Source organism: Centrocercus urophasianus, unplaced genomic scaffold (assembly GCF_019232065.1).
Source record: "Centrocercus urophasianus isolate 14NV4802_14NV808 unplaced genomic scaffold, USGS_Curo_1.0 seq_11, whole genome shotgun sequence".
Taxonomy (NCBI): domain Eukaryota; kingdom Metazoa; phylum Chordata; class Aves; order Galliformes; family Phasianidae; genus Centrocercus; species Centrocercus urophasianus.
Genome location: NW_024884253.1, coordinates 65,803,323 through 65,823,890, shown reverse-complemented (window position 1 = coordinate 65,823,890; position 20,568 = coordinate 65,803,323). Strand labels below are relative to the sequence as shown.

Genomic DNA, 20,568 nt, shown 5'->3' with positions numbered 1-20,568 from the left:
AGGAGCAGTGATTTTGCCTCCATTTGCTGCATTTATGCAGCTGTGACTGACTCAGTTGTGGCAGCAGTGAGCCAGGCCAATAGAATACAAAGCTCCCGTGAGCGAGCCAAACCCCACACCCGCATAGGCAATTCCCATTTATTGGAATCCTGGCATCATGTGCTCCTAGAGGAACCGAAATACTGCAAGACCACCTCAGAGTTCACAATTTGTATTCTTCTTCTGAAAGCGATATTTCATGAGGCAAGCAGTTGCAGTTCTGAAATGAGGAGAGAGCTGACATACATTTAACCAAGCAGTATCCGGCACCCATAGAAAAGAGTCAGAAAACACAGATAATATCTCACTTAACAAGCAGTATTTTTCCTGCTTTTTTTTTTTTTTCTTTTTTCTTTTTTTTCTTTTTTTCTCTCTGTTCTAGGGCATAACAGCTAAGGAAGATGAAAAAACAGTACAAATGTTTCCATGTTTAACAAAAAAAAATCTCCCCAGCACCTGCAAGGCTGTGCCGCGCTTTGCAAAAGCAGGAAGAAGAGTTTTGCATTTGAAATTCTTGCTAGATTCTGGGAATGAGTAAATGAGTATATCCTGTGCTGATTTCTACCACCTGAGCGTTGGCTAATGTTCCAGGACCGTTTCCTCATTCACCTCAGGTTGGAGATTCTGCTAGAGAAAATGGAATATGAACTGGGTTCTGGCTTTTAGCTAGAAAATCCATGTATTGCTGTTATTGCTTCACTGCTTCTTAAGTGGTTCCAGCACTCCCATACAAAACAGCTAACTCTCAGGTGTTAAATAAATCCAGCATTCCTTTGTGGAAGAGTAGTGAACTAAATTTCAGTAAAAAATCCTGTCCTGGCTTTCTTTTCAAGAGCTGCAGTTTTAGCAACACCATTGCACCACGTGAACTGAAGAGCTTCCATTTTGGAGTGAGGCTGTGAAAGCGCCAGGAGGCATACAAACTTAGATAGGAATAAGGGAAGCAAAAAGCTTTAACGGAGTTGGACACTTTGTTCCCTTTCCTCGTCTCTACTAGATGGGTAAGGCACAGATGAGGAAACTGAAGTACAGAGGAGCTGACTAGATATCTCACCACCACTGATAAGTTAGGCCATGCTGTGAAATTTTTCATACAGGGATAGCAGTGTTTGGATACCTGAGACTGTTTAGAGCTTCAGCATGAACTGGTGCAATGTGTCACACACAACCTGCTTTTGAAGCTATTTGCTTTGTGACTTAGCTAAGGGCACTGTCAGTGAGTGGCAGAGCCAGAAACAGAACTTCAGTTCTACAGCTCCTCTGTCGCTTATACTTTCCTCACATGGCTCTTTGTAAAGGTAGTATTAATAATAATAAAGATACAAAAACAAACAAAAAACAAACAAACAAACAACAACAAAAAAAACCATGAGAGATTAGTTTATGATTCCCTTATTACCTTTGAGCAAAAATACATCTGGAATAGATTTTTGATCTATTATGTGACATTCTAATGATTTATCCCAGTATTTGCCACTAGTTTTTTGTGGGTTTTTTTAGCTCTGTCCCTTTGGCCAGTCATTATTCTGGACATGCTTGTTAGAAAGTAAATGGGAAACTGTTCCTTCTTTTCTTTGCCCCTTTTCCATTTCTAAATTCATTGGCAAAAGGATGTTAGTGAGATTGCATATCTGTCAGATTAACATGCAGTAGTGAACCTATCACGGTTTAACAATTTAGATGTAGTTAAGGCATGAAATATGAATATCATGCTCTGGAATCTAAAATGCAGAATTCAACAAAAAATATCTATTTTAAATCAACTGCTTCTACCCTGCCTTTTTGCATGCAGGGATTTCTATATCATATGTAGCATGAAGAAGTCAAATGATGGAAGATGAGTCACTAAAGCCAAGTTTGCTAAGTTTTGTTAGCTGCATCTGAAGAAGGAAGTCTATCAGATATCCTCCTTCTGTCCAAACAGGTCTGTGAGGCTTGTCTGATTCATGCTATCTAGGCAAGCTACTATTTAGTTAACAAACAGAAAGTTCATATTTATTCAGTAAATGCTGTTTGTCACCATAAACTATCAAAGTTCCAATTTATAAAAAGGTTCATTTTCCAAGAGACTTATCTTCGAAACATTCTCCTTTGTTTTCTTATCCTAGGATGCTCAACTACATATTAATATTGTTTGGTTTTGTTTCCTGTTCATAATCTCATAGCTCTGATAGTGTTTATGTGGATTGGTAGCCATTAGAGTCTTCAGCTTTTTAAGTAATGTGTTCTTCTGAATCTAGGCTAAGGCAAACAATCAATCTTGATTTGTGTAACTGGGAGCACACTTTGCACCTTGGAAGTTACAGGTGGCTTTTGAATATTATTATTTAACATTTTTCCTGGATGTAGTGCCAAGAGAGCTGATTCTGACCAGGCTGCCTCTTACTCTCAGATTAGCAGCCTGGATTTTTGGTTTGTTTTTTTTTTTTGTGTGTGTGGGTGGTTTTTTTTTTTTTTTTTTTTTTTTTTTTTTCTGGGGAGAGAGTTGAAAAGCCTGGAATATTTCTGCTGCCTCTCCTCATTCACGCCTCCTATCCATAAGATATACCTCAGTTTGACAGGCATGGGACTTGCATCAGTAAAGCTGCTGGAAGTTCCTTTCAATTCCTTAATTTTATAAAGATGTACTTTATTTTCCTTTGCTGTGAAATTCCTAGTCTCTCTTTTTCATTTATGCAATCCACAATCACTGTTGCACTCATTTTCAGTGGGCATAATTCTGTCCATTGAAGAACACAGCACAGAAGTAGGAGATGGAGGGAGCCCTACTAAGTCACCCAGCCATCCCTGTACCTATGTGTGACTGATCTGTGGTGGTCCTCAAGTCCTTTGGCCAGACAGTTTCAGCACTGCTCTCACCACCTCCTCTCAGTGATTGTTCCACATTCCAATAGGTGCATCATTAAGAAATGTATTCACTTATTACATTCATTTAAACCTATATCTGTGCACCGCAACAGTGAATTTCCCCCACTGTTACCCTGTTTTCAAATAACTTGAAGTGATCTTCACAGAAGGATTACAGCCATTAAAGAAGTTGAGTATCAAGTAGTTTAATGTTCTTTTGTTCTCAAGGACATATAGATAGTTTTTTTAACAGTAATTCTTGTAGGAATTTTAGTAATCTACACTTTTCTCCTGCGAAGGGGAGAGCACAGGTTACCCTAGAGGGGTTTTTAGTTGCATGCCCCTTGGAGCATGGAGAAGATATAGCATATTGCACAGCAGGGTAGTGTTTCCCTCAGGCTGAGCATGAAACTGGGACTGGGACTGTCGTAGTCCTGAGTTTGCCAGGCCCCTGGAAGAAGGCAAAACGATGTGGAAGATCCTTAAACTTACCTATTATATTCTGCCATGATCAGTAAAGACCAGAAGGCACTATGCTCTGCTCCATCCAAGAGGCTGAAAGTCATTTTCTTTTTTCCAAGAACCCTATGTTACAAATCTGTATCAACTGACAGCTAGCAATTACATAAGCAATGTTTGTTTAAATTTTTCTTTTTCTGAGAACTGATTTCAGAATTAATTAATGTTTGTGTGTTCATGTGGGAATGTTCATTAGAATAAACACTTATTTTCTAGGCCTTTGTGCCATGAAATTGCTGCTCCTTATGCTGTGCTGATTGCCATAGGATGTCTAATAGATTGCATCACTGTAAATTGGTAACATTTCCATTTTGGAGACAAAGGTCTTATGTTAATGTTAGTGAGCTCAAATACTGATCTGAGCCTTTTTCCTTCTTTGCTGTTAATTCAAAGATTGGTCTTTCAAGAGTAGTCAAGAAAACTAATCACTTCATAATTCTTTCAGTAGTTGTTTCCAAGGAATGTTTTGCAAGCAGATATGTGAAATCACTCTGAAAGAAGCTGTGCAAGACAGATACACTCCTGTGAGCAGTACGTGTATGCTGTGCCTGATCCTGGAAACCAAGAAACTCCTCAGTTTCTGGAAGCGCACTGCTTAGCTGGAGTGTTTTTTTCCTTAGTGTACCGAATTCGGCATGAACACAGTTCCATTATAGTTAAAATATACTAAAGCCCCAAACTGATATCTTCTACAGTACTTGATATGTGAAAGACACAGAGGTTTGTTTCCTCTTTACAAATATGAGATCATAAAACCCTTGAAGTTGTGCTTCGACCGACCTCTGCTATCTGCACGTGTTTGGGGAGTTCCCAGGAACTGTAGGCATGTGATTATTTGTAGGCAGAAGGACAGCCAAAGCCTGATCTATGGGTATTAGTGAAGCTTGATGAAGATTTAGTTGAATTTTTAGCTAAAGATAAAATTTCGTTCTTTGGCTAGTTCTGTTAAGTTTTATTTGAGAATGAGGCTACTTGATGATTCACCAATGCTTTCTTCACTACTAGGAAAAGAAAGTCCTCCAATTAGTGATGTCCCAGATGACACAGATGAACCTATGCCTGTACCAGAGGACCTTTCTACTACTACTGGAGGACAGCAGAGTGTTAAGAATGAGAGAGTCTTGGGTAAGATGAATAGTCCGCTCTAAGAATATTACTCAAATATAATGTTAAACAACTATAAAGTACGTGAGTATAATAGCAGGTCCTATGCCTTTTCATCTAATCTAGCGAAGGATGACTTGGGTGCTTAGTGTTTTTTGTGCAACCTTCTCTTTGGGAAACGCATTTTGAAGGACAGCAAACCTTTTCGTCTGCAGAGAAGTTAAAGAAATCTGCTCATCTTTTTTCTAAAGCATAACTGACTGCATGATGTTCCCCTTAGGAAAGATTGTTTTCATTCTATGAAGGCAATTGAATGAAGCATGTGATTCCAGGTCAAAATAATGTGAATTCAGATTTGATAAAAATTCAGGAAATTCTCAGATATTTTTGTTACAATTTTTAAATGCTATCTTGAATGTTAACTATTAAGATTTTTTCAGGAATGTTACAGTAGAAAACATATAATATTCATGTTTCAAACTCTAGTATCTGGTCTTCATTTTCCCTTGCTTTTTTTTTAACTGCAAGGACGTCAGAAACAAAATCAATTTTTGTTCTTCTAGGTAAAAGTCCACAGTCATTGAGGTCTGTTGAATTAAAATTATTTTCGAGAAGCGATTTAGCAAAACCCTGATTCTTTTTAGGAATTCCACGGTCCAGCTGATGGACTAGTGATGTTGATGACTACTGCATGCATCAGCTCGTATATAGTCCACTAAGAAACAGATGGTATTACTTGAGTATGATGCTTGTTTACCAGTAGGAAAAATAACAGTAATAAAACTCAATGACTCCCAGAATGCTGGAATGCTTTGATTAATGCCCTGTGTGATTAAAAGTATTCCAAGACAGGACTGTCTATTAAAATGCCTTTGTTTATCTGCAAATAAAAGTATTGCTCATCATTTTCGCATTTCCATTGTAAGAATGGAGTTCAGGGTGGGAGACTGCTTACACAAAGACTGCAAATGCCTTTCAATGTTTATAGTTGAAGGAAATACAATGAAGGATGGTAGGTGGAAAGGGAGGCTGTAAAGGCAAAATAATCAAGTCAAGATAGTACAGCATCTTACAATAGAGCCTACTTCCAAACTCCAGCACTATCTGCTAGATAATACAGCAATTTTTGTAATTTCACTTTATCTCTTGATCCTCTTTTACTAAAAATGTGAGTGTAAAGATCGCCTGCTACATTAACTGAATAAACACACAGGTTTTTGGTTGCACTGACCAAACTTCACATCACAGATATAGATAATCAGCAGTGCTGAAATTTATATTTTCTGCTTCCAGTAGCTCACATATATATCATTATGAACACATACGAAGAGTTACTGTAATAAACTGTATTTCTATAAGGAGAACATTTTACCTTTGGTGTCCTAAAATAAGTTCAATCTGTTGCTCTTATTTGTTTCACTTTGCACACTCAGCAATAAAAAAGATTTTCCTTGTCCTTCAATATTTTTTTCTACAGCCATTTTCTCTAGCTCTTCAATATACAAGTGTACATCCTGTAGTGAGATATTGATATAGTTAACAGAAAGCTGTGTAACAGAACAGAAATACTATGACAATTCATAGTATTCTGTTTTATGAATAATCTCAACTGTAGGTTTCAACTCCAACACTTGTCATGTTCATCTTTTCTATAAAGCTATGTATGCTTTCACCTCTTCTACTCCATTTTCTAGTGCTAACCTAACTTTTTGAAAAGGATATACTGAAAAAAATATGTTCTCAAATGTATTATGATCTGTATGATTTCTATGCACATTCTGGATCATTGTCAAATTAGTTTATTAGGGAAAAAGGAATGCTTTGAGAGGGGTGTTTGGCCTGTGCAATCCCATATATCAGGGAAATATCTTTTCATAGCAGTAGTATAACAATGCAGGCAGGCTTAGTGTTCCATCCATTGTTGCCATCTCTAAGTCCTAGGTTCTGTTTCTCATCTCTGTTTATCACAAAACTTAGAAAAGAAAGTTCTGAAAATGTAGTTTGAAGAGTTGTATCTAGGAAGAGGGCACACACTGATACTACATACATCTTATAGCTGGAAGATAGGCAGTGGCCAGTGATATAACCAACAGGCAATGCACGTGAGCAGATACTGCCAGACAACAATTTTCTTTCGTATGAATTTTCTAATTTCCCATTTGTTTCTGTCTTGAAAAGGGAGTCCCTTTTGCATGCTGTATTTCAACATATGATTTGAATACATTCCATTTGTTCTGCAGCACCCTGAAAGACCATCTCCCCTAACTACATGCACTGAGGAATCTTAATTTGAGTCCAATCTTTATCAAAGAGGACCAGTAGGATCTGGAGCACATTTTGTACATGTAGTGCTATAGACATAATACTGGAAATTGCAATTTTCTTAAATATAAAGAGTAACTAACTCATCATATTAAAGTTCAGTGAGAAATCTGTTGTTAATTTTAATCAACATATGAGATATGTTCAGATGACTGTTTGCTTACCAGATTTATAGTAAATCTTCATAAAACCTTTAAGAAAGATAGGCTTTAGCTCCTCTTTCTTCTTCCAGCTCTAGACTAACAGTTGAATTGGGTGCTGTAGACCTGATAAAGTGTACTATCTGAAACATTTTTCCTCTCTGACTGAAGGTGTAGTAGACTTCATAAATTAAAATACTGAATTCACCTGCCAAATTTTCATGGGGAGCCTTCAGTTTTTTGCAGTCTCAATTAAAATCACCAGAGAGGACACCAGTTTCAAAGGAAGGTGTTTAGATGATCATGAAATGTATGCTTGCAGTTGTGTGACACAGTTGAGCTCAAGATGTGGGTTGCTTCTGACCAATCAAGAAATGATAAATGAGTGAGAAAAAATCATTTGTGGAACTAAGTGATCAGCAGCTTTTAGTAATACCCCTCAGAAGCACAACAACGAAGAAGCATATTAAAAAAAGTATTCAGGTCACTGCTACCTCTCTTCATCTCCTTCATTAGCTTGCTATCCTTTTAACGTTATGAATCCCAGAATACTGTTACGTGTTGAGCAGCTTCCTCTTGCAAATTTTATTTCTGCTGCTTTATCCACTAAACCTTCATTCTTTCTTGCCATCTTCTCCACCCTAGATTTCCTTCTCAGACTTATTCTGTGATTCTGTGTTTATCTGGACACTACGGGGCTCTACACTGAAGTGTAGATTCAGTTGTTCTAGAAAATACAGTAACACTTTCAGAAATGCAACAGTTAGATTTTTAAGGCACACACACAGAGAAAGACTCCCTTTTACCATCTGTGTTAGTCTATGATGCTCCTTAATACCTCTTGTACCTCTGAGCTATGTAGAAAAGCATCAACTGAAATTCTATTCCATTAACAATTATTTCTTTGTAGCTTATTTTAGATGAGCAGCTGTATTTCCTATGCCAACCTGTAATACAGAAGCTGATGTGAAATATCTTCTGCTGCCTCTGTTCAAGTTTCAGGTTAAATGTTGCGTGCATCTTTTGTGGATACTGAACATCCTGTGTGTAGTAGATGGTTTCAATTTAGGACTATTTCAGCCTGGGGACTGTATCCTAATTCGAGCCATGTGTGGGAAGCTAATAAGTCAGTGAGCTGTTACTCAGACCCTGTTTAATGCATAAAGAGCTACTTGTTGCAGTGGTAATGCTTGTCTGAGGTAACCTGTTTATCCATAACTGCCCATACCATATCTAGCCATTGATGGATAAAAAAGAAAAAGCCATCTCACAGTTTCACTGGACTTAGAAAGTAGCTGTCGGCTCAGAACATCAACATTTCTGCTCTTTCAGCTGTCTGATGCTGAAGATGACCATTTAGAATTCTGGTGTATAACTCATGGGTTTCTTGTACAAAAAGTATTCATATCTTAGTCGCACATTACAGCATGGACCTGGAATGCACAGTATGTATAGATAGTCTTCTTTTTGAGAGGAGGTAGTGGGGACGGTTCATCTCACAAAATGGAGTTGAAACTTGGATAACTGACAGAGATACCTAATGTTGCAAGCCAAGGTAGTCCTGGACATCAGTGCGTGACAGAGCTGATTAATGTGAAGTTAGAAACTATTTATTTAAAATCCAAAACACTAGCATGGGAATATAAGTCAAAAGGGAAGAGCCTTCTGACACTTACTCCCCTAGAGCTAGCATCATTGGGAACATGGCATTGTTGTTATATCTTGTGGTTTTCCCTCTTGCCATGGGCATTTAGACGTGAGAGCCTGTACCAGAAGCTAGTTATTTGTGCAGGCAAGTGTCCTTGCTCTGAGCTGCTTTACTTCCTTAAAAGGAGCTCAAGCATTTGAGAACAAGGACACGAGCACTTCAAAGGGCCACCAGACCAACCACAACAGTTTGCCATTACATCAATATATTGCAACCTATACAGAGCTGGGTGGAGGCAGAGTAGAAGTGTGGAAAGGCTGAAGACAGAGAGGAGAAAGGAGAAAAGCCAAAAAGGGAAGTGCCCCACCCCACCTTGCAAAATTGGTCCCACTGTTTGAGACAGGTCCACCTTGCAGATCTTCTTGAGCTTTGGTAGTGTAGGGAAATGGACTGAGGGAAAGACTGCCAGAGCAAAGAGGCTTCAGGCACCCTCCTGTGGGAGCTCGCTGGCTATGAGGGTAATATGTTGTGCATAAGCAATAAAATACCTGTGTGACATGGATTTGCATGGACATAGAATTATTCAGAGAACTAACAGAACGTGGAGAGCTGTGTAATGTACTTTGCATGCTCGGATTTCCAGATGTACATCTTTGTTGCTCAAAAGTATCAAAGTCTTTAGGAGCTGATTAGACTTTGTAAATAACTGCTGATAAATCCTCACCTAATGTAGCTCTGCCAGCCCCGGGATGGAGTGAAAACTGGCTTCAGTATATTTTGGGGAGTTTTAAGAACAGTATTTAGAGTACACTACTCTCCACAATGAAACAAGGCTCCTCAGTCTGACTGAGGAGACTTCTGAAGGAATTGAAAAACTCGTAACTGAAGTATTTTAGGAACTTTTAGAAATAGAGAAGTCAGGAATCTCCCTTCTTGTTTGGTCTCAAGCTCCCATTTCTAGCTCCAAAGGGCTAGTCCCCACTATGGACTGGGTATTGTGTGCTCTAAGACCTTGTCATTATGGGTTACCTGGTTTTGAGTGGGGGATATTTTTGTCAGGATTATTTTTTATGAGAACTCTTCTGGGAGTTTGTGTAGAGGAGGATAGGATGGTGTAGTGGGAGAAGGCAAAAACTGATTTCATAAATGCCCTTCTATATTTTCTGTGTGATATACAGTACATGCCGATCTACAAAGATGTGTTTTGCTATGCATAGCCTGAAGAAATATGCAAGAGTGGGACGCAGAATGTGGGATATATAGGGCCACTGAAAAGCCACACTGCCAGACCTAAGCTCTGCTATAGGTAATAACTTACATATAAACACTTATAGATGAGCACTGACCAACACTGCCTGTACTGTTGCCTGTGGTTGTTGCGTCCAAAGTGCAGAACTCAGCACTTGGACTTATCATAGAACCATAGAATCAATCAGGTTGTAAAAGGGTCTTGTTGAACTTCATCCCATTGGCCTGAATCCAGTATCCAACTTATCCAGATCCCTCTGTAGGGCCTTCCTACCTCCAGGCAGATCAACACTTCCTACCAGGAATAGAATTGCTTCTAAAAATTTCTGGATTTTTTTTTTTGTTTTGCAAGGAGTTTTTCCACTCCTCGTCCATTTGGTAGAAGCATGGCTTCTGTGTAGCAACATAATGTTGCAAGGGATTATGAAGCTATTAATGTATTTTTCCTTTTTTCTCCAGAGCTGTATAGCTCGTGGAGTTGCAGCCAATTCCATGAGTGCCTGCTGGGTGCTGCTGTGGTTTCAGGGGGGTACATCAGTGCCAAAGGCAAGGAAAGCTCTGCAAGTTTTATTTCTTTGCGGTTGAGAAAGCAGCAAGTGTTTGAACTGGAGACATGCAGAATGTTTAGCTGTGTGGCTTTTAAGTACGGATACTGGGCCTGCTGATCTAATCTGCAGTTAGAGGAAGTTGTCTTTATCTGAACAGAAGAGATGTGCCTCAGAGATAAGCACCTTTCTCGCTCAGGAGTTAAAATTATCTAGCAGGATCTCAGCCGTGGCTGCAGCACAATTCAAAAATGCACAGCTTTGGCTGGAAGTGGGACAATATTTTAAGCTGGGGAGGACTTCTTTAAATGCACCTTGCCAATCCTCAGGCTATTTTAGGGGAATGACTCTGCACCAATGGTTTGGACAGACCTCCCAGCACCACTATCTTCTGTTTGCTGTTTGGTGCAGGCATGTTCTTTGTCTTGAGCAATTTCATGTTCAACCTGAGTGTTCTTCAGGAGTGTACTCTACGTGAAAAGGTTAATGGCTGGGCTGAGTACAGCAGCAGGGCCACCTACCCCCACAGAGACACCATTTTGATTTTGTTCAGACTCTCCTCACATTGCTGTAACTTCATCTCCAGATCCCCAGGCTCTGTTCCACTGCAAAATGTGCAAATACAGTGGCTTCATCAATAGAGATATACAGCCCACAATAGAGATACACAGCATTGCCACGTTAACACGGGTTTCCCCAGTGTAGAACAAGCCATTTCATGGAGTAAACTCATTTTTAGAGCTCTGATCCTAAAGCCAGGAACAAACATCCCTTATAAAAGCAGGGCAGCGGTTTGTCCTTGAACCATTCTCATTAAGCTCACGGGGCAAATCTTCATGTGTGAAGCCTTGTAAGTTGGTATCCAGGAGAAAACATTGCCACATATGTAGTCTGTAGGAATTCCATACTCTCAATGTGTCATTTATGGTGAAGAAGGGTGACCACAACAAGCTATTAACAAGTGAAAGTGAAGCAACTGGGACCCCAGGCCTTTGGCTTCCAGAGGCAGATAATTGGGAATTATTTTGCCTCCTCAAACTGCTTCTCTTAGTAGGTGAGCCAGCTCAACAGCAGCCCAAAAGTAGCCTGCAGCATGCAGTTTGAGACACCTTCTGCTGTCCCACCCTCCCAAATAGGTGAATTCTGCATTGTAAAGGTGCACATGCACATGCAAGGAGTATTAGGAGTATCCTAATAAAGTAATCCATCTGTAGTCTGTTTCTTTTTCCTTGTTTTTTACAAATTTTAAGGTAAGAATTGTACCTAATTTTTCTGTTCACTGCAGTTTTGGGATACATTTTTCAGAAATATTTAGGTGCCTTCAGTTGTAGGCATAGGAGATCCCAAGAAGGTATCTAATCTATCCTTTCACTGTCAGTCATAGCAACACCATAGACACCAAAGCAGAATTAATTCCTGCTCCTTTCATTCTGGCTGTAATGTTTCAAAATCTGTAAATAAAAATGGAATTAAGAGTCCCATTGAAGATTTGTAGAGAATTAGTAAGAAGCAAAGATAACACAAAATTACTTGAAATTGAAAACCAAAGCAGGGTTGTTCCAAAAATAAAAGTTAAGGTCCATGATTTTGCTCTTTGGTTTTCACCATCCATTTCATCCATTTCCCCTGTTTCTCCTCCCCCAGAGACAGTCCAAAAGCATCTAGTCTGGGAAGTGTGGTAAATAGAGCAAAGGTGGAGAAATATAGCAGAATGAATTGACTTCCACCCATCCAAGCCGCGTATCACACATATCAGAGTCTGATTTAAATTAAAAAAAAAAAAAAAAATCCAGTAGTCACTGTGCTGCAGAGTAAGGAGAACTTCCACATAAACCATTTGTTTTTACTGTGGAAATGTTACTTCTGAGGAAGTAGCTCTTACCAGAATTGTCAGTATTTTGTGGATTATTTTATGGAATGATATAAGAACTTGCCTGCTTACTGACCCCTCCTTTTAAAAAAGAAAAAAAAAAAAGGGGGAATTGCTAATTCCTTCATATAACAGAGTATCTGCACATGATTTTAGCCTCCCTGCTGATTAAGTAACGCAACAGAAATGTGTAGTGCAATGGAAAGGCGGGTTTTAGCTAAAGTTGGTGACATGTTCAGCAGTGTTGCAATTAATAGAAGGGGAAATATTCATTCTCCATATTTCATCATTTAAAAGCATCCTGTATTGGTAAGAAGCTGTGATCAGCCAACATCTTCACCATGGATTTGAACTCCCCAAATCTTTGGTGGTTTCAGTGCTATGTTTTTCTCTAAACTCAGAGCTTTGTGTTGTGATTTTTAATGATGGCTTAAGGGTGGGTGTTTTTTTTTTTGGAGGCAGATCGGTACTGTGAACAGTCCATTACATGGACTGAGATACTGAGCCTATTTTTTCCTGCTGTGAATATGTGTCGCAACGTTCGGAAGTGGTGGCCGTGGTTGGTGTTGAAGTGGGATAGTTTTACTAGCACTGAAATGGCTTCTGCCAGCTAGGGAACTCTGCCATTTCTGCCCCTCACACTGCATCTATGCTTTGGAGCTCTCTTTCCAGTTCTTTCCATATGAGAGTTTATTTTTGAGGAGAATCCACCACAGTAAACTAATTCGTCTCCTTGTGAGGTCAGTGAGTTGGACTGAGAGTTGCTGCTTACTTTTTGTGCCAAGAGTCACATATAGAAAGAAACACCTATGTAGAGAGCGTTGAATTATTCATGATCCCTTCCAACTCCAACCCCCAGCTGTCTGTATTCACAATATGGGCTGTTAATTTCACTATTTCTTTTGAGCAAACCACCTGGCTAGTCCCTCTGCTTCCCCACTCCTTGTCCTGCTGGTGTGGAAATGCAAAGCTATGTGTATGGCTGGAGCCGTGAGCAAGGAGCTGAGAATATCCCTTCAACATCAACATAATTTTACCACAGAGGCACCTTCATTTTTGAAACACGGTTACTCAGTTTTCCTTCCAGAATCCAAATGCTTTTGTAACACTTCACACTGCTGAAAGCTGGAGGGGAGGCAGGGGAGCCCTGTGGGCCAGCGGGCTGTGGGACTCTGTTTACTGCAGGTGTGGACCTAGAGCAATTTATCTAGAAGTCAAATAGGAACTAGTCTTTTCCTGCCCATTTGTCCACATAATGGCAAGTAGAAATAAAAATGAGAAATGATAATGTGCTAGCAGAAGCCTTCAGTGGCCTTGGAGCCTAACATGTATAAAAGACAAGGAATGAATAATGGTAATGAGACATTACCTCTGGTAGCAACACATTTGTTTAATCTTACCACTACACTGCTAGCAGATCCTAGTAAAATTGGTATCCTATCATGGGCTTATTGTGGTGTTAAGTGGATTTTATTCTCCCTGCAAAACAGTCTCGAGAAGTCTCATATTGTTTGTTCTGTAATTACACATTAATGAGTCTGTACATTTGCTGCATACTGTAACCACTGCTAATAAGATCTTCTCCTCTGGGCTGTGAAAGAGACTGATTTATACAATACACGATTTAGCCCTTTGAGTTAAAGAGCCAATGCAAAAATATTTTTCATTCCTACAACTTTTTGTAATTCATTGCTTCTCTCTAATACTCCCATTGAAGTTTGAAACAACTGTACATTTTCCAGCCAAAGGGAGTCATTTATTCCACTTTCTCCTTTTGACATGGTGTAAGCACATACGCAAGCACACATGTACATACAAACCTGTAAGATAGGTCTGCACACATAAAATTATATGCTTGCAAAACTGAATTTCTCTGTATGTACGTGTGTGGGTAAAAGACTGAAGGAGGGCATATGTGCACAGAAGAGCATTGCTCTTGAAAGCTGAGCTTTTCATTCTTTTAAGGCAGAAAGAAAAGACCCTTCAGACATGCAATCTGCAAAATAAATACATGTAACAAAAATGTTTTTTTCAAACCTAAAAGGGGAAAATGTTAGTTCCTGCTAACTTGTCTGTATCCCTATAAGAAATAAGTGTAAATTCCATTTGGGAAGTGGGCAGTGGCTGAGGAAGATACATTTGTACCCATTGTGGCTTTTGCAGTCGCTGTAGACCCTTGGAACCTCAGTGCTATAGAGGTGGAAATTATAATTCTACAAGGGCCACCAAGAAGTTAAAGAAGAAAGGAAGTGCTGCATAAAGGAGAGGGAGACCCATGCTCTTTTCCACATCATAGAGGTGGTGCCCAGCAGAGCTGATGCACAGTGCAGCCTAGCCCAGCAAGGATGGCATGGAGGAGGCCGTGTTTGCTTTTCCTGTGCAGAGTGAAGAGATTCATGGGCTTCTGGGGCTATCTCCTTGCAGCACACAGTGCATGCTGGTGAGAGGATGGCAGCCACCTCCAACACTGAAGCTCCCAAGGAGACACACAGTGGAAAGTGACCAAAGGCTCCAGTGGCCTGGGAGAGACTTTCCTGTAGGTAATGCCCTACATAGAGGAAGGTCACCTCTTCTCTGAGAAGAGGCCAAGTAGCCTCTCTTAGGAAAAGGCAGAACAGAGGTCCCTGTCCCCAACAATGCTGTGATCATAAACTCCCTCCAGCCCTATGAGCTCTCTGGTGCGAACAGAGATTATCCAGTTATCTTTGTTGGGCTTTGGTTTAAATGATGCTCATTCACTCATTCAGATATTTTATTCAATTTATTTCCTTTAGCGTCAGTCAGACAAACTCTGTAATAGAGAGTGAGGACTAGGTTTATGAAATGCCTTCTTTAGATGATTCTTCTATAGTCCTGTTGTAAATGTAGCATTGTACAAATGTAGCATTGTAGTGATGTTCTGGGAGAAGTCTGGTCCTCAGAACAGAGGGATAGGTTACTAATGTGTTGAAATAATAACACGGAAAAAGCAGATGTAATATCTTTTATCTCTTCTTTGAGATAGCTTTCCACTAAAAGCTGTTGCATGCTTAACTTGTAGATCTTTCAGTAGCTAATTGAGCAGATGAGTACAAAGGCACAATTAAAAGAACTGCAACAGATGTGGTGATGGACCCTTCTGTACACGCATTGCAGAAAGCAACAGAGATTGATATACGGGGAATCTTCTTTTTCATGTCTTGAGGAGCTACAGCCCGGTGCAATATATGACCATTACAAAGGCGAGGCTTGGTGAGCAAAATGTATTCTCCAGCCTTCCTGTGTTTGCTGTTCTAAGTTTTTTTTTCACCCTTTTTTACCTTCAATGAGAGAGAGCAAAGATGGTTATATTACTTGCATACTTCCTGAGAACACAGTGATCCCCACATTCTGGGCTGTGGGTTGTGTTTTTCACATTCAGACCTAGGATGAGTTGATCAGATAGCAACGTGGAGCTCTAACAAACAGCACATTTGCATCAGCAGAAACAAATTTCACAAGACTTGCTGGGAAGGTTAGTCTCAGCATGCCACTGTCCTACACTGCTAACAGCCACTGCACATTCATCCGATAAAAAAACGACAACAGAAAATGAAACTTTCAACGTTCTCTTCTACAGACACTTGAGAAGCACGTTAACCTGAAGGTGTGAGCCCACAACCTTTCACTGCAACAGTGCCTTTCAGTAAAAGGAATTTGAGGTGTTGGATGAGCCAAACTTTGCCTGGTGTCCAGGAGAGCTCTCAGCACTGGTGAGAAAGTGACAACCCTGATGTCTGACAATTTCTGGGAATCTTCAGCCAGCCAATAGGATTCTAGAATAACATGGATTTCAGCACCTCAGAAAGTACTCAGAAGTACTCAGCCATTAGAACTTTGGCTTTTTGTGTTGGATAAGGCAGTAGCTTCTTTTCTTGAGATGCTCTCTTCCAGATGAACGAAGCATCATTGATCTGTCTGGTATTTTTGTCTCCTGACCATCTTACCAATTAAATGGTCAGCATTCTAAAGGCAAACTTTGACACTTGCCTGGCAGTGGCCTGGCTTAGCCTGTGTGATCCAACTACAGCAAGTTGTATTTTCAGATTATATGTTACACAGATGGTGGAATTTGCAAGATTTAGTTTGATTTCCAGACCTCACAATGTACTCCACAGAGCAGAGCAATGGCCCAGATATCAAAGTTTACTTTAGCTAATAAGAAATAACAGCAACTATAAAGTTGCTTTGCATTTTAGGAGGGAATGTTTTCACCTTTTCCATTTGTCTTACTCTTAATTCAGCCACACCGTTTGGATGTTAGCATGATATGTAGGTGCAGTGTTAATCCTGGACTGAATAGTACTGATGCACTCTCTAGCTTGGTAGCAACAAGTAAGTCCAATATGGTAGTTCATGGGATAGGTGAAGGTTTCCTAACTGTAGTATCACACCAGGTGACTTTTCACATGCCTAAGCAGCCTAGGATTTATATTTTATTGACACTGAAGATGGGAATGAACTTAGAGACACTTGTTTACGGGGAAACTAGTCGCTGTGTGAGTAGTCCTTTCAAAATGATTGATTTCTGTGTATAGTAAGAGTACGATTTTGATACTTAATGGTTCTCAGATCTTGAGTTCGGTGTTCCCTTGAACACACAAACAGACTCATATACATACATATATTTAGACACAGAATTAGAACTTCAGAGTTTTGCCTGTCTGAAAATCATCCCCATTTAACATCCTAATAGGCTCTATCACTGACCAATAAATGTAACTGCTTAAAAGTCACAGGTGAGAGCAGAAAACTTGTAACACACTCTTAGAATCCTTTCTGTTTGGTAAAGATGGGTGCTTTTTTGCAATATTTGAAAAGTGTTTGAAGCAGAAACTGAACACGTTTTAAAAAGAGACAGAAAGAGCCCTCCAAGGGCACTTATATTGCCTAGGACATGAGACCAAGATTGGAGAGGAAATCTGACAAAATTTTGTCAGCTAGACAGTTTTGAATATTCCATAAATGCTGAGAGGGCAGGAAAATGCCAAAACTGATAGTCTAAAAAGATCACAAACACTTTTGGTAAACCAAATTTAGATCATTATGCCTGATTTGTATACGCAAGAGTGGAATTACAGTCAAACACTGATGTGACAGGACAGTGAGTGAGGATGGGTAGAGGGAGGTAAATCTTTAATATTTGCTCAAGCTGTCTTTACTTGCAAGAGTTCAAATCTGTGTCCTTGTCCAGGCTTTTCTTTTTGCTGAGATACTTCTGAAGGTCTTTTGAGTTACAAAATACTCCAGTGATTTGATTTCGTAGAGATTTCACAGCTCATGACAACATATATGAGAAGCTCTACAGTTCTGAACAAGAGATGACACTGTTCTCAGTATTTAGTCATGTGCTACAATAAAGGTACAAGCTTAGCTCCTCTCTTCTTTCCTTTTTCAGGCCACTTATAGGATCTGCCATGCTGATGGTAGTGTAACAGGAATTTTTAAAATGTTTTGGATATTTTAAACAGCTTACACTGCTTTTTTTCTTGACATAGTTATCTCTGTGACTTTTACTTCTCCCTCTCTAACATGGGAACAGGCTGGCTGAGGAAACTTACAGTTTCTTTCTTTCTCTTGTGTCAATAGCCTGTGGAAGAAAAAGTCTCCTTTTTGACCTGGAGCAATACCAGATAAGGGAGAGCTGATTGAGAGTTCCAAGCACTTGATCTCCAGTATATTTTATGGATATGAAGTCTACTTGTAGGGATGATAAAAAACCTTCTGCTCGTGTATAATTCTGTGGGACATTTCTCAGATTGCGTGTGGCATTTTCACCAACACCTAAGTGATAGCAACTACCACTGCTGTCTGCCCCATGCTCCCCAGTTGCCTCCTAGTTGCCAGGAAGGTGACCATAGCATGGCCAGATTCCAGCTTCATGTATTGAGACACATGTAAGGCATGCATTCTGATACAGTAGATAGTAGCAAAACTTCTGAGTTTCTCAAAAAAAAAAAAAAAAAAAAAAAAAAAAAAAAAAAAGTCTTATCCCTATTTTAAAAAGTATTGAAAGATGTACAGTTAGGGAAGTAAAGGCACATGATGGAATAAGCGCCTTTCCCATGGCCACACAGGAAGTCTGTGGCTGAGTAGGAATTAAACCTAGATTTCCCAAGTCTGAATCCAGTGCCCTGTCCCTCTTTGATGCCGTAAAGTTTGGCTCATTATCAAACACTCTGTAGGTTGAAGGAGAAGGCAGCAGCAGAAGAAAATTATTAAAAGAAAAGTCCTGTTTATACTTGATGAGAAACTGAGAGTAGTTCTGGACCAAGTATTGCCTATTTCTAATGCTATTTAATGTTCTCTTTTTTCCAAGTTTGCATCAGCATAAAAATCCCCTCGTGGTATTGCTCCTTAATCAAGCAAACTACTCAAGTGTTCCCTTATGGCTAGGACTGCACTAGAGATCAATGCTCAGTTGTTTCCTGCTGTCCTGATTTAACAGTTAGTAGCATAATGACTGTCTTGACAGGAAAATAATGTTTCTGCTTCTTGCGCTTGCCATTTCTCATCCAAAATCAAATTTGAACCATTTACTGTGGAGAACATCCAGAGCTAAGTTCTCTCTTAAAATACTCTTTTGACTTTTTGACAGAGCATTTTTTCTTGAATAGCTGCATGACTGATTTTTGTCTTTGGAAATGCTCTCTGCAACTGTCTGATAGGATGTTGTGGTTAGGTGGGGGTCAGCCTCTTCAGTTAACAGTGATAGAATAAGACGTAGTGGCCTTAAGTTGTATCAGGGGAGATTCAGTTTGGATGTTAGGAAAAATTTCTTCTCAGAAAGAGTGGTTGGCACAGGCTACCCAGAGAAGTGATGGATTCATTATCCCTGGAGGTGTTTAAAGAAAGGGCAGAAATAGTACTTAGGGACATGGATTAATGGGCAATATTGGTGGTAGGTGGACAGTTGGACTAGATGATCTTACAGGTCTTTTTCAGCCTTAATGATTCTACAGTTCTAAGAGGGGCTCCACTGAAGTTGAAACTAGACTAGAACCAGAAAACCCAGGAGCATTCAGGTCATGGCCCTCACACCCAAATTATACACCGGGCCTTTTCTGTAACAGATAAGGTGGGTAAAACTCTTGCAGTGGTCATACATCTCTCACATACAAGGGCTGCTCTGAAAGTAATGCCTCCTATTTTATGACTGGCACAATGTCAGAGGCAGATGTTGGTGGGATATCAGTAGAGGTTGAACCTTCCCATGAGTATTCCTTTATATTTTGTTGCTGAGTGACAGATGGCAGCAGAGGGGCAGTCTGAAGAATGGCATCTGACTTAGAGGTGTGTGTGGAGCAAAATTGTGTCATTGTGCCAAAGAAATGGCATCCATTGACATTCATTGATGCTTGCTGAACATTTATGGAGACAAAATAGTGGATGTGAGCACAGTGTGGTGGTGGGTGGTGTGTTTCAGCAGAGGTGATAGCGATGTGAAAGACAAGCCACATTCTGGACAGCTGTCACAGCAGAATATGAACAGTATGTCAATCAGCTCATCCACACTAATTATCAGGTTATGACCAGTGAGCTGTGTGTGGAGCTGAATATCAGCTTCAGTATTGGAAATGATGGTGGCAATGTTGGAATGTAGCAGTTCGTGCCAGGCAGGTCCCATGAATGTGCACACAAGAATAGAAAGAACACTATGCAAGATTATTAGGATCTTTTGAATCAATGTAAGGCAGAAGGTGAAAGTTTCCTGGACCACATCATTAATGATGATTAGTCATGGTGTCACCACTATAAGCAGGAGTCAAAATGACAGTCCATGGAGTGACATGTGAATTCTCCATCAAAAAAAAGTTGAAGATGCAGACCTCAGCTGTCATAGCATCTGTGAAACAGTAGGTCACCTCTGCTGTTGCAGATTTTTACAAGAGTGACATGCATGCTTTTGTTCATTGCTGGTGAAAATGCACAGTTAATATTGGTGACTATTTTGAAAAACAGTGTTTTGTAGCTGAAAATTTGCTCTATCGAATAGTCTTATTGAGCTCTTTGTTATAATTTACATGGAAATAAATAGGGTGCATTACTGCTGTTATGACCTACGTGTATGTACATGGACATGTGTGCATGGAATCAGCATTTATTTGTTTGTGAATAATACAGCTTGATAACCCTGCCATTCCTGGAGAAGTATTTATAGAATCATAGAGTGGCTCAGAATGGAGGAGATCTCAGAGATTATCTAGCTCCAATTCCCTGCTGTGGGCAAGGCTGACACTCATCATCTCAGCTGCCCAGGGCCCTGGC

General features: G+C 39.8%; 1 protein-coding gene across 7 annotated transcripts in view; it reads left to right on the top strand.

The window, feature by feature from the left end:
* IKZF1 (IKAROS family zinc finger 1) overlaps window positions 1-20,568 on the top strand; it is a 71,002-nt gene that overhangs the window by 16,841 nt on the left and 33,593 nt on the right. For all 7 annotated transcript variants that reach the window (XM_042839794.1, XM_042839792.1, XM_042839799.1 and 4 more), the window contains one exon: window positions 4,411-4,530. In XM_042839794.1, the coding sequence (XP_042695728.1) occupies window positions 4,411-4,530 (120 nt within the window). The remainder of the gene's footprint in view (window positions 1-4,410; window positions 4,531-20,568) is intronic.